Consider the following 15,189-nt stretch of genomic DNA (forward strand, 5'->3'; position numbering starts at 1 on the left):
AAAAGAGGGGGAATGTTCCGTGGTCTAAAGAATATTTACTCGTAGAGCCTGCAAGAAGGCCAAATAAAAAGGTCTTTATCATGATCAAGATTCCAATATTAAGATTACTAAAATGCATTATTTATAAGTCAATTAACATAAATAGAATATGTAAGCACTAGTGTATTAAAAAAATCTTTTCCACAGGCAGCAGATTTTTAGCAGCATGAGGTTTTTTTTTTCCCTGGAATAATACAAGAATAACATTTTCCAGCCAAGAGCAGAAACAGTAGGGGAGTCTTTGCTATCACAGGGCTTCTTATTAAATTCAGTCACTGTGAAAAGCCAGTCTTTTTCTTTCTCTTTTTTCTTTCTTTTTTTTTTTTTAAAATAAAGACAACTTAAAATCAATACAAGTTAGATTAACAAATCAGTACTGTACTAATCCTGATTTATTACGATCGGCAATATTAAGTGTAATCACGTATAAACTGCTACTCAGAGAAAGATTTTGCTTTAGTAAGTCCTGAATTAAATAATGGCGCAGTGTACTGAGTTTTCAGATCTGCATCATCTGATATTATGAAAAATTCAATGTACTTCTCTGCAGCAGATGTCAGAGGTCAGCAAATCTATTACAGTAATGTAAGTAATCTGGCTTTCTGCCAACCCTTTTTTAAAAAACACTGAAGCAGATAATTTTATATTTACAAATTCTAAAATCCTCCAGGGACTGAATCTCTTTCCCAACAAAAAAAGCAAAAACTTCACATTAGAGAAATGTATTTCACAGTATATCAAACATGTCTTCATCATTAGCATTTCATAAAAAGAGGGGAAAAAAAGGCCCTTAATCTTTATTAGTCAACATTTTTTTCCCCAGCTACAGAACTAACAACACAAGATCTCATCTGAGTCAGTAACCACTACACGTATTGATTATGCAGAATGAATGACTTTTTTTGGCCTGACTCTGCTTCACAGGACACATGAGAGCACATCTATTTATAGACATGATAAAAAAAGTAGTTACAATAATGCAAAGGATCTGACCAACCCAGAAAAGAGGAAGGAAATTAAATGCTAAGGCTGCCAGTTTCCTCTTTAATTCTCCCTACTGCGTATGGATGCGACGGGGCTCTGGGGCCGCGGAGGAACCATATGCCCAGGACACACAGGGTGAAGGAGGCAGCTCAGCACAAACGCTACAGCATTTTTTAGATCGCTGTTTCTGTGTTTATTTTTGTTTTCTTCCTGGCAGAATAAAATATTCCAGCATGTCTCCCATTGACATCATTGTCCTTTCTCAAGGGCTCCAAGTCCAACACAAACCAGCATGCAATGGAGCCACTCAGCTACAAGAATAATCTTGGAAGGACTTAAAATACCGAAGCCCATTCCTTGGGAGATGTTGTCCCATTCGCATGCTTGGCCAAGTTAAGGCTAATTGCAACAGGAATGGAAAAAGATTTAAATTTGCTCCACCAAATGAATACAGCAACCAGTTAACCGGTGGAACTCGCTGCCAATGGATATCTTGGGGCCAAGGGATTAGTGAGATTATGCAGGGATTAGATGCTAATGTAAATCATGAGAACATTAAGCTCTTAGAGCTTCAAAAATGCTGAAAAGGGACAGGCAATAAGTCCCTTTACTGGTAGGAATTCGGGAAACACTCTCCTCCCGAGCACATTGTGCCACAGTGGCTCCTACTCCTTTGCAGGCACCGCGAGAGCTGCGGGACAAGACAGCCGGTTTGCCTGGTTCAAGAGGGCAATCATCTGGTTCAAGAGGTCCTCACAGCAGCCAGGCAGAGCTGTCTGCAGCCCCTGCAGCCAAGGGCAGGGCTGGGATGAGAGGTCATTATGCTGAGGCAGCTTGGGGCAGCTCTGGCAACAGCCCCTGTGGTGCAAAGGGGCCCCTGTTGGTAACCTCAGGGAGGGAAACCTGATTCTTGTTCCCTGGAAACTCACTAGCAAAATATTCAGCTGTTTTAAGGGACCAGCAGGACTGCCTGAGCTCTAATCCCAAGAGAAGTCTTGTCTTTTTTACCCTGATGCTTTTCAAAAGGATAAACCTTGGAGCAAGGGAAACAAGGCACCTTCAACATCCATTCATTGGTGGGAGTGGCCAGGAGCAGGAGGCAGCTGTCCTGGGCACCAGCAAAATGTTTCCAGCAGAGGAGAGAGTAGAAGAATAACCCAGACTTTAAGGTATCAGCCTATTTTCTGAAATGGGAATGTAAGATACATTGAGGAAATGAAGCAGTGTTTTCCTCAGGACTGATTTCCCAGGATTGCACTGTACAATGCAGAGGTTACAAAAGCAAGGCTCACGTGCTTCTGCGCAGAACCCAATTGCAATGGCTTTATTTGCATTTGTCTGAAGTACAAAACTGGCATGTATTTTATCAGCAAAGACAAAATACGTTTCAGTTCAATTTTGTTTACAAAGAACTTTCCTTCCTTAAAGAAATGACTCTTTCATCCTTTCATCAACAACTTTCCTCGCAGCCCACTGGGAGTGCTGGTGGGTAATGAGAATGCCTCACTGCTGAAAGGTGGGAACTGTGCTGCTGCAAGAGAATTCAAAGACACTTTGTTTTAAGTAAACTGGAAATTAGTGACATTACAAACACAGCTGTCGATTTAGCTGCACAGCCAGGCGAGGGAAGCTCAGGCACTCCAGATCCTAGGGCTCAGCAGGCAGAGATGAGCAACCCCAGTCTTTTGCCTTTGGTGCAGATTTACTGCATGAGAGAGACTGTGATGGGCCCAGAGCAGCTTCCCCAGGCCACTCTACCAAAACTGCAACAAGCCTCTGTTTTGACCACAGTCATCATTTCTGCATCTAAAGGCAGACATGCATTTTCTTTGGTGGGACCATGTAGCCCCTGCAATGCTTGGTCCCTATGCTCCGGACAAGCTCACGGATGCCCTTTGGCCTGTGGGGTGCAGGTCTCATGGAGGCACCAACCACAAGCATTCAGCTCAGCTGCTGGGAGTGCTGGGACCCCCAAAGGGCTGGGCACACCGCACAGCCTCGGCGCTCAGGAAGCGCCGACGCACGCGTGCGTGGCAGGCAATGCCTGGGAAGTGCCTCTCTGCTTGGGTGCCAACCCATCCAGGAACACTGGGTGGCACACAGCATGCCCCAGTTCTGCTGGGACAAACTCCTGGGTGGAAGGAAGGATATAGCTGGGAAAACAATTCCCTGCCAAGGAGAGAGATTATCTGTTTCCAGGCAGTGAGAGGCAGTGCCCAACTGTCCAGCACTTTGCACCTAAGGACTCCTGCTGACTCCAGTGCTGGCCAGGAAGTCTCTGAGGCTGGAACCTCAGAAATTTTGAAAAAAATGTATGTTCTCAGATGTTTTGAATGGACAGCTAAGGATCTGGTTTAATGGTAAACAATTACATTCCTCTGTCATCTGATACTTTTTAAATTTTGGGGAGGGGGAAAGCTGTCTGAATTTTCAATAGTTCCTTTGTTAAAGCATCTGTTACTCACGTAATTGAAAAGATGTTTGTTCAGTGGTATGCTTGAGAGTACAGTTATTTAATCTTAATGATAAAGCCCTGAGGGCAGAAAATCATAAGTAGGAACCTCTTGTTATTTATCAAAAAGAAAAAAAACCCAAAAAACAACCAAAAACCCAGGAAAAGAAAGAGAGAACTGAGACACCTCATCTATCTTCAGGCTTAAATTCGTGCTTGATGGAAAACTATTGAGACAATTTGCAACTTGTAAAGTTTTCTGGGAGTCTGGGACTAGCTGAAGTGTGAGGGGGGGGCAGGGAAGTGGGGTGAAGACAAAAATAAAACAACCAAGTTAGTACGACAAGAAAAAACGGCTGCTTGGCAAGTTTTCTTGGGTCAAACAAAGAGCTGGTTGTAGTTTACAGCATGACATAACATTTGATTAATTTTTGCCTGAGGATGTTTTCACACTTAACAGTGTAAATCAAAACCTTCTATTAATTACAATGTGTATTAAAAGATAACCATAAGCAATTTCACGTAGATGCTACACTAGCCTCCTACTTTTTGTTCCCTCTAAAGATTGGCTGCTGTTTCCTACAAAACTCCACTGAAATGCTTACACGTTACCAAAGTTATCCAAACGCTTTAACAAAACCAAACAGCATTTGCATGGAACACAGGGCTCTCTTGCATATTGAATTACTGCACAATATCCTCAGGGTAGACAGACTTTATGGCTGTTAAAGGGAAACCATGTAAGGGACTTATTTTGACCTGCCCTGTGTTTCTGGTAATATATATTTGTGTCAGCAATTCAGAGAGAAAAATGGCAAAATGGGCTCTGAAGTGTACAAGATACTATATCTCCTGGGGTTTAGCCCCGTGTGCAGGGTGCTCTGCAAGTGCCCAGGGGCCACACTCACAGCCAGGATAGTTCTCTGCAGGTCAAAGTGTGGGCACAGCCATCCTGCCCTGCTGTGAAGAACCACAACCCATTTCCCCTATCTGTCCCTCCTACAGTTCTGGGTGCTTGTGGCTCTGCAGAACACTCTCCCACTCAGGTGCCTAAATTTGGTGAGAGTACAAAGCTTAATAAACTCCTCTCCAGTCTGACCAGGACAGACTGGTTTTCAAAGTGTCAGTGACTCGTGAGGGCTAGGATTTGAGACACATAGCTGAAGAGCACGACACGGCCCATGGGGCTCTCTGGGTCCACCCTTGCTGGAGACCCCAATGGAACTCGGTTCCTGCAGCACCCAAAGAGGCCAAGAGGCTACTGGTCCATGAGACCACTCAGCTGCCTGCCATGACACCTTCAAACACGAACACAACTATCCAGCAGACATTGGAATGTGCTGCCCAGGGAGGTGGTGGATTCACTGTCCCTGGAGGTTTTCAAGATGAGACTGGATGTGGCACTTAGTGCCATGGTCTAGCAACCATGGTAGGGTTGGACTGGATGATCTTTGAGGTCTTTCACAACCTGGTTGATTCTAAGATTCTATGCACACCACAATTCTCCAGCCCATGTGTGTTTGTGCACAGCTTGTGCTCAGGGCTTGCTTTGGAGGAAACCAAGATGAATCACAGCCAGGCTTGGAGGCAGAAAAAGGCCCCAACAGGCAACTGCTCGTATTTTGTTTTCTTCAATGCCTTTTATTGGGCACTTTATATACCTTGCAAAATAGGTTAGGTTTTTTTGGTTTGTTTTGGGTTTTTTTTTTGGGGGTGGTGGTGCAGTATTTCTGAAAAATCCCTAACAACAACGTCATCAGCGCTGCAGAAACACAGCCTATTGCTCAGGCCAGAAAATTAAAGCTGCCGATCATGTGTTATGTGTAAAAGCGAAAAGAAACCTCAAACCCTGCATGTGAAAACCACATCTGCATTAATAGGGGAAGACAGCATAGAGAAGAGTGCTTCACAGAAAAGAAGCCGTTTCTGAGGGTTTCTTGATAAGAGAGAGAGATGTAAGGTACTGACAAGGGCTGCAAGAGTTTCGCAGGAACGGCTCAGGCTGAACCGGCTCGTACCAAACACACACGCCTCTGGCTCTCTGTGATCGTGCAAGGTAAGAGCATTAAAGGAGCACAAATGAAGAAAGTAACGACCAAAACAACAACAGCAACTCGTAAGGTCTGTACAGTCCAAGTCATGCACAGAGCAACAGCCCCACGATGGGAAAACATTAATGCTTTTTATATTGGTAATCATCTGTAACATGAGCAATTAAGTACAGTACTAATGGACTATAGCCAAGAGCCTGGTACTAATATTAAAAACTGACAGAGATGAATAGGTTTGGAAGGAAAACTAGGCTGACAAAGACATTTTTATGAAGTGCTTGGGCCTATTTGGAATAACCCAATCAGAGGCAGGTCCAGCCCAGCCATGCCTACAGTGACAATAACGCATTCACTGGCATTATGCGATGCCTGCTATGCTTTAAATAAAAACACCCATTGCTTCTCCTCAGCAACCTGCACTTCGATTAATATACTCATTAATAAAACAAAAGTTGTCTAACTAATACACAAATAACACTTACTGAAACACTGGCAGCCTCACCTTATTTTAAAATGAAATCAGTTACTGGAAAAACATACCACATTACGTGATAAATGAATCAGTTGAAAACACACGCAAAACCTCTCTTTCCGTTTTACCAGGGAAACAAAGCAAGCACTGCCCTGACTGAAGCACTCTGCCTACCTTTAGTACACCAGCACCTACCACCACCAGCTCTGCTCCAAGCAGTGGGGCACAGAGCAATACATTCCCCATAGCCTTTAAATCTCCCTCTGTTCCAGCTTTGGCCATCCTTGGTACCACGAGTCTGCAGCAACATGGTGGATTTTCAGAGGTTATAAACACCTTTAGCAAAAAGCAACATTTCTTAATGGAATTTGCTAGACAGAGAGACAATTCTGCCCTCTCCAGTTCTTGTCTTTTGTGTTTGGTTGGTTGCTTTTTTCCTCCTCTTTTTGCCCTTTGGTTCTTGTCTTTTGTGTTTAGTTGGCTGCTTTTTTCCTCCTCTTTTTGCCCTTTGAAGTTGTGTATAAAACTCCACCTTGCAAAGGCAAACTTGGAGAGGACAGGAAGGTGCGATGCAGTACCTGAGCTGGGACATATGTGCCATTCCACTCCTCAGCATTCCAAGGATGTCCCTGAAAGGTGGCTGCCACCTAAACAGCCTCGATATTCTAAAGCTGGTGCAAACAGCTAGTAGCTTCTCAGTGCCCTTGAAGAGAGCTAGTTAACACAATGTGGACACCCCTGAGATCGAGCTGTAGAGACGAACGGCAGGGCTAAGTCAAACAGCAGCAGGGTCAGTGAAATCAGGGAACTGCCCATTCTGCCTCCAAAAAGCAAGGAAAGGCCAGTGGGATTCAGAAAGGAAAAATCGTGAGGTATATTCAGCACTTACTTTCCAGTTTAATTCAATTTCCAGTTCAGCTTTACAGCTCACCTTCAAGTTTGAAAATGTACGTGTGTCCTGAATCCTGAGTGTGTATTCCTGCACTGCAGTTCTAGTTTTAGATTAAATGTCATCTGAGCACTTTGCTCATAAATGAGCATTACATTTACAGGTGCTGTAGTTAGAATTACCAGCTGAAACAAACCATGACAATTTCATTTACTTTTTTTCCAACTCTGAAGCTTAATACAGTTTTCCTGTGGTGAGAAAAACACCCATCTAACACTAGAAAATTAGAGACTGGACAAGTCACTGAGGTTTTTAGTACCCATGTTTTGCTTTTTTTCAGATCAGATTTGGTAAAGCACGTTTTAGGTAAGCTCAGGACTAACCTGAAAATCCTACAAGACTTTTTCTCCAAGTGCCATCTCTTGACAGCCTGACAGAGACCTGGAAAATAGGTGCTGCCTTGGATCAGGCCTAACCCAGAACTATGTGATACACTGGCATCCAAGAAGCCAGATTTGAGTTCTTCGGTGTACCGAGACCAATCTCTCCATAAACTAAGACTCCTTCCTCAGACTGGCTCAAGAACTGCCTTTGGGTAGCATGGAAAGGCTTTTCACTCTTGAAGGCATTGTAAGTCTGCTTGCATTTTCTCGTGAGCACAGTGGGTTTTGTGGCACTTCTTAGCATACTCCTGAGTATGTTAAGTCACACAGATGAGTCTCTATGCATTGGAGAGAAATTCAAGGGATTTGCATGCAAAAAAAAATAAAACACTAGCATAAAACTTTTCTGCTCTCAGGAAAACAGAAGAGAGAGACAGAGGTTCACAGAGTATTTGTGAATGGCTCATTTTTTTCCCCATAACTCCAAGAGATGTGCTCTGTCAGTGACTCTAGGATTTGAACAGAGCTCAGCAATGCTCACTCCCTCTGCGACCCAAAGCCACAGTGACCTAATGCTTATGGCCTGGGTCTCCTCTGTCAAACAACATCCTCCAAAGCACATCTGGTGAGAGGAGACCCAGATTGCCAGTTGGAAACCCATCAGCTGGCTTGGGTGCAAGAGGAAGCCCTGAGACTCTCAGGGCTGTAACGATGTAGGGGAAGAGCTGAACACCCACAACCTGAGGAGTCAATAAAATGACCTGTAACATTTGCCTGCAGCGCAAAGGCAGGGAAAAAACCCTGTCTGACAGACACAGCAACTCTCTCAATTTGCTCTGCTGCTTCACTTGATCTCCAGAAAGCTTCTAACTTTTATAGTGGCATTCATTACATGTAGCTTCTTTGTGCACCCAAGCCCTTCTGTTGGAGATGTCTCCTGTAAATGAGAGCAATCAATCCCCACCTCTGTGAGGATGGCACTATGTCCCTTGGAGAGGCTGACACGTAAGGCACTAAAACAAGGAGAAAACTACCCACTGAGCACAGCTCTGCTGTGCCACCTTCTGCACAGGCAAGTATAATCTCCTCCTGATCCCAGCAAAATCATTTTTTTACATCCAGCAACAAGAGACTGGACTTTCCTTATCTGAGCCTGAAATCGCTGAGATTTTATTCCTATTTGCTTGTCTAAGGAAAGGGTGAAAAAAAAAAGAGAGAGAAAGAGTTGTTTCTAAAAACCATAGCAAACCAAAACAACATTCCAGCTCCAGTATTTTATTCAATGCATGCTGGCTTCACAAGCCCTGGAAGTTATTATCTACATGGGAAGAATAAGAAATCAACAGTTCTGACCAGTAACAATGGCTGCAGAGAAAGAGGGTTTGGCAGCAGCTCACGGGCAGGGAGGAGGGAAGGAATGCAATGGGGAAGAGGAATGCAACGCTCTGCATGACCTACAACATTAACAGCACCCTGCATTGTGGGCCACCCCATTATTTTGATCACAACCACAATTTGCTTAATTGGTATCCCTCAAAAATGACAGAAGACAAGTGTTTGCATCAATTAGCTGTCATTTCTTATTTTTCCTTGAATATATTTTGCTCAATTTTCCAGCTTCTTTAACTGCTGCAAAAATTCAGATATGTACCAAAGAAAAATCAGATGTTTGTTTTATTTATTTAGTCACTGGAGACAGACACTCTGGTTTAAATTACAATGGATTATCTGACTAAACTGTTGGGGGAATATTTACTCTGTCTTTAAGAAGCCTCTCTCCCTCTGTCTTTCTCTAATTCTCTACAAAACGCTTTGAAGGCTTTCCAAATTAATTTTTTCATTATTAAACAAGCATTTCAAATTCGTTATCTTACCTTTCATAATGTCTGCGAGTACATGTAGCAGCACTTGTGCTTCCAGGGTTACCACCTAATTCATCATAAATATGTTTCCATTGTCGACGGGCTGTTATCTGTAAAAATGGCAATGGAAAATTTAATCTTGCATCTTTACAGATTCTGCAGCGTTTGAGTTCACAACAACAAATGCATGTGTGACACTTTCAGAACAGCATGTACTACAAGCACCATAAAAGCCCCTACAGAATACACAGAGTGCCCAGAGCTTTGGGTGTCTTTTTTTTTTTTTTTTTTTTTGTGGTAAGTTAACACTGTGTCTGTTTTCTTCCTTTCTAAAATGGAGTGATCTGACTGATTCATTATCAAGTCACAAGCAATACGGCTTCACAAAAGAGAATCCCAATCAATACAGGGTCATTAACCATCAGAAGTTATGCAGATAAATCCCACGGCGAATTATGAAAACGAAGCTCAACCACACTCAGCACAAATAATGATTACATAGTTGTTTTAACTAAATTAGGGAAAATAAATCTGCTGCGATACCCAAACCCACCACAGAATTCTGGAAATCCACGAAACGCATAGTCCATAACTCTGCATGTTACAAACTGTTTATTTTTATCCATTCATGTCAATAAAATATATAGAAAAACGCATAGTCCATAACTCTGCACGTTACAAACTGTTTATTTTCATCCATTCATGTCAATAAAATATATAGATCAAATACTAATGAAATCTTAACGCACTGCAATGTTCATATTTGAGCTATGTACTTTATTGGACCTTGCTGATGAAAATAAACATCTTGCAACATATTGAGCTGCATACCATGGCTCTGGGGTTTTTTTTTGTACAGAAATTAGGGATTATACAGAATAACAGATGGAAGACCTGGCAAAAGAATTGTTCCTGAATACCACTTCATTATTTTATATATTCTGCTATATTTAAAACAGGAAGAAAAACAGGAATAGGACAAGCACAACAGATCACCCTCTCTTGCCTGCAGCTCATAAAGAAGGCCAGTGGAAAACTGTGGGGGCAATTTGGGGAGAATTTTGTCATTTTCTGCGGAATGCTGTGGATTTTAATATATTCAGCCCTGGAGGCTTCTTTGGAGTTACCCACAGAGCAGTCAATGGCGTTTACTGAGGAGCTAAAGGCAGCAATCAGCAGAAAACAAATATTACAACTTGCAATCTGAAGCCTGTAATTTTAATCTAAACAAGAGGAGATAGCTATCGTCATTAAATATTACAGGGTGAGCGGTGGTGCTTTTTTGCTCAGGGAAAATCCTTCCTATGCAGAAATTATTCTCCAAAGCCAAAAGCATGGTGGAGACTTTTATTTGATAATGTTACAATTTCTCAAGTTTATTGTTTGCACCTATTAGATCATTTGAAAAAAAAAAAGTATTTTATCTTAAACCTTACGTAAAGCTGAATGAATTAAGACTTCATTCACTAATTTTATTTTCCGTCTTTTGTAACAAACCCGAAGGCCACAGACACAAGGATTTGAGCAATTCAAGGACAAATTCTGCAAAAACAAATTATTTAAATACAAATCACTCATCTGAGGATAAGGTTCATTTCAAGTCTATTTGGTTTAAGTTCTTATACTGTATCTTCCCTAGGCTACCCACACTTCTCCTTATTATTACTACTAAAGGGCTTGAAGAACTGGAGTCCTAATGACCCATGAAGAACATCACATCCTGAGAATATGAATGGATACTTCTGCAACCCAAGAGGTCAAATGAGAGTTGGACCAAGTACTCAGCTACGGAGGAATGTCGGGATGGGAAGGTGCTTGGATGGTCTTGCCTCCCACATTCCACTGGCCCTCAGGACAGGAAAAGGACAGAGGCATGGCCAGACAGCCCTTGCCTTCTTGTAGCTCCCCCAAAAAATCACAGATGCCCAGAGGACCGCTGCAAGTGGCTTTACATCAAATCCAGTCTCTGGCAGGCTCACAGACTAAGGGAACAGAGGTGCAGGAAGCCAATCTGGGGTCTGTGCTCTGGCCCTCTGGCAAGCACAGACTGGCTGGCTTGCAAGGCAGTGGGCCAGGACCTGACTGAAGAGCAGTGATGCTGTGCAGAAGCTTTAAAGGAAAGCCAAGGATTGGTTAGAAAGAGGACAACTGCAAGTCCCCTTTTTAAACATCCTGATGTGCCTAAGAAACATGGTCTTCGTTTTCAAAAGGAAAACGTTAACCTTAGAGCCTTACTCTCATTTACCATGAGCTGACTCAAGAGTTGATACTCAAGCTGGAACACTAGTAAACATAACCAACTTTGAGGGGAAAAGGGAATCCCTTTGAAATCCCTGGTTCATTTGTGGTGTCTCTTTCCTCTATGTTGCTTAGAATAATAGTATTTTCACAAACATTTACCCAGCTTTATCCAATTCTGCAATGGACCAGAGCTCCTTGGCAATTAGCAGAGCTGCACCCTCCCACATACAGAGCTAAGTTTAAATCTGACATTCCCTGAAACAATTGTTATTCTAACAAAGCCTGGGGTTGAGTTTTTCCCTGCTCTGGAAAGTTTATTTTTTATGCTTAATAAACTTCAAAGGCTAAAGGAACTGATTAATTACATCCTTAAACAATCTGAACAAAATGCGGCACTGAGGAACCTTCACCATGCCGTGCAGGGCAGCACTGCTCAAGCTGGATGCCCATGCTGGCCATGTCCACATTAAGGACTGTTTTCCTTTCTCACACAAGTTCCTCCCAGCCACCTCAGTGACCAGGAAGTTCCTCAAGAGCCAGGAAAGGGTAACGCTTGGCTTATGGTTGTGGTTCCTACCAAAAACACCTGCCTTTGCTGCTTTAGTTCTCCAATTTGTTTTCCCCTACTCTGACCAGTATACACATCTCACCCAGTGCCTGCCACATTTCTAGAAGCACAAGATGCTCCAGGCTCACCCATTAATCAAGGCAATTGCACAGCCCAGTCTCATCTCTGACAGCTTCCCATTCCAATTCTGGCTTTAGTTTTAAAGCAGTCTTCTGGTTTGCAGAGCTGTCCCGCCATGTGCTCCAATCTACAGCTTCACAATCCTAGGACTGGGCCCACTGGAAGTCAGCACCTTTGAAAACCTCTGTGACATCTTTCCCAACCAGCAGAATTTGGAGTTAAGCAAGTGACTAGTTTGCCCAGGGACCTGAGAGCAGATCTGATCCGGTTCCTACCAGCACAGTATTAGGCAATGACTGGTACTCAAGAACAACTAAGTAAAAGCAATGATCTTATCTATGAAAGCAGAGGACATGCTTTTAATGGTGCCTTCTGCTGTGAAAAACCTTAAGGTCTTCTGCACCACAACCCCACCTCACAGTGCCCTTCCCCGTGAAACTCTTCCTGCTTATTTCCTGCTGCAAATATAATGGGGAGTTTTCTTGCCGTGGTACATGATGTCCACAGCTCTCTTCAAAACAGAGCTCTGGGTAATAGCTCTGTATGAAACAAACCCAGGTAGCCTGGCATTCCACTGATCTATCAGTTTCTTTGGGCCTGCCCAGATGCAGGACTGTTGTGCAATTTTAAAAAACTAAAGCACTTTATTGGTGCTTCCAGGAGGCAGCAGCTAAAGGGGATCCCACTGACTGCTGGCAAAATTTAAGCTGCTACACACCAAAGTTAAGCTCCACCATCTTTTTACCCTTTATCTTTTTAAGACATCTCCAGGCAGAGTCCATTCTGCTGCACAGTCTTCTGTAAACATGCCCAGTGCTACTTCATGACTTGCCAAGGACAACTCTTTAGGTAAGTCATGGAAGTTTCCCATCTATGAACATCTGTACCTTTTACTCACTTGAGTTAGAGTGACTGAATTTCAGGCAATGGTTGTTAAAATGCCACTGCTGCTGAGCCCCCTAGAACATGGCATTGTGTTGAATTTCAGCCATGGATTTGGGGAACATTTTAAATCATCCATACTGGAAGGTCTGGTATAGAGAGTGCTTTCCAGTGCACTCTCCTACAATTAGTATCAAATATGCTCATTTCACGTATCTTTGTCTAAGAGAAACATGATTCCACCAATTCCAAAGAGACAGCTTCATCTGTTAAGGGCTCAAACCAATTTGTATGGGTTGCTATTTTTATTAAGCCTGTATTATGTCCAACAAGAAGCACATGGGAGTGTGGTATTACACACCTATAGACAACAACTAACTAAGAACTAATAATCAAATGGAGGAGGAATGGCTCTTACAAGTACTCTAACTGGAGAGCCCTTAACTATGACACACAATCATAACTTGACACTATTAGATATCCCATATCTATAGCCCATATGTAAAGGTAATGCTCTCTGTAAAGCCTCACTGGATCCATTCCAGCCCCTGAGACATGACAATAAAGGAAAGTCAGACAGATGGCTAAAAAAGTTGTTCTCTGCATCTCAGTCTTCTCAGTCACTTCTAGATCCTTAACCGACAGGACAGACTCAGAGGTCTGAGGATATGTGCAGAAGGTGGGAAACACTGTACATCATCTCTGCTTGTTTCTCAAAAATGGTTTTTAAACCCCATTAAAACATGAACAAGGTGGACAGGGCAGTGGATGAAACTGAAAATGTTCTAATTGAAAATGTTCTATCACTGTTCTGCCAAACACAAGGATGTAAATTTTGCAACTGCTTTAACTGGGAAGACTTCTATGCTTACTAGTAAAAGAGTAGTCATCTGGCCATTCTAAGTCTCATATGTCATTTTAACCAATCTTTTACCTGTTTCCTGTACATAAAATGGCTGCCACATGCTGAAGTATCTACTTTTAAATATTCTTTTCTTTTCAATACATCCAGAAGAAAAGGCCTATTTCTATCTCAAGAAATCTCTGCTCTAAAGGTGGTGAGACACTGTCCCAGGTTGCCCAGGGATGTGGTGGCTGCCCCAACCCTGGCAGTGTTCAAGGCCAGGCTGGATGAGCCTTGAGCAACCTGATCTAGTGAGGAGGTGTCCCTGCCCATGGAAGTGGGTTGGGACTAGATGATCTGTAAGATCCATTCCAACCCCTATATTCTATGATTTTTATGATTCAATGCACAAACCAGAAACTTGTGAAATTTTTAAACAGCTTAAAGATGACGAAGCCCTTTATAACAAACATTTGTGAGAGGTGGGTTCTGGTCATTACTGAGTTACAGCACTCACTCGAAGTTTCTACATCTAAGCAGACCTGCCCAAGACTGTGGAGCTGATACTCAGGTCCACGTCACCTCAGTCATGCACTGCCTTTTGAAAAATTACATGGGAATCAAACACAAAAGCCGCTCAGCTCACCATGATAAAAGATACATACAAATGAATGCAGCTTGGCAAACTCAACGAACATCAACTGGCTATAAAATAATAAAAAACGGGGTGTGCACAAGTCAAAGTATTGCAACAGCTATTGATTTAATACTCAGGGAATGTAAAGCAAAGGCAGATCCATATTGAGGATGAGACTGCTAACAGAAGAGAATGAGGTCAGGAAACCTCATGCTCAATATACAACTTAAATTGCATCACAAAAGTCCTTCCAACTTTGGATCGCCTTCAAAGAGCACAGGTGCCACTCACATCATAAAAACAGGACTGGGCCCATCATTTCAGCCAGAGTCGCTCTCAAACCAAGGCTGGGTTCGCCGGTACGGCACAGGGTGTGAGCTATGCTCGCCTTGCCGTTTACTGACCAGCAAGCAATTGCTCAGTTTATTCTCTATGAAGAATAAGCACCACTGGTACGTTTTCATCAAAGGTGACAAATGCCCCTAAACAACAGAGACCACCTGTCCCTGAGAAAAGGACAGGAGCTTTCAGACATGGGTGGGTTGAAGCTATTCTGGAAGATATTGTCATGTATGTGATCCTTCCTCTCTGATCCTCTCATGTTTCTGCTGCCATTGCTAGGCCTGGCTCTCTGGCCTCGTGGTCACGAACTCACTGTCCTACTCTGTCCCAGGCACAGAGATTCACCTGCTCCAGCACCTCTAAATCCATCCCTCTCCCTTTGGAACTGAAACTCAGGTCTCTTCGGCCAGTCACCCCTTTGGC

The 15,189-nt window shown here is 42.9% G+C and overlaps 1 protein-coding gene across 1 annotated transcript in view; it reads right to left on the minus strand.

Annotated features, from left to right (window-relative positions):
- ARID5B (AT rich interactive domain 5B (MRF1-like)) overlaps positions 1–15,189 on the minus strand; it is a gene marked incomplete at its 5' end in the record, with an annotated part of 35,772 nt that overhangs the window by 10,108 nt on the left and 10,475 nt on the right. The window contains one exon of the mRNA XM_009073758.1: positions 9,145–9,242. Coding sequence (XP_009072006.1) covers positions 9,145–9,242 — 98 coding nt within the window. The remainder of the gene's footprint in view (positions 1–9,144; positions 9,243–15,189) is intronic.

Source organism: Acanthisitta chloris, unplaced genomic scaffold (assembly GCF_000695815.1).
Source record: "Acanthisitta chloris isolate BGI_N310 unplaced genomic scaffold, ASM69581v1 scaffold564, whole genome shotgun sequence".
Taxonomy (NCBI): Eukaryota; Metazoa; Chordata; class Aves; order Passeriformes; family Acanthisittidae; genus Acanthisitta; species Acanthisitta chloris.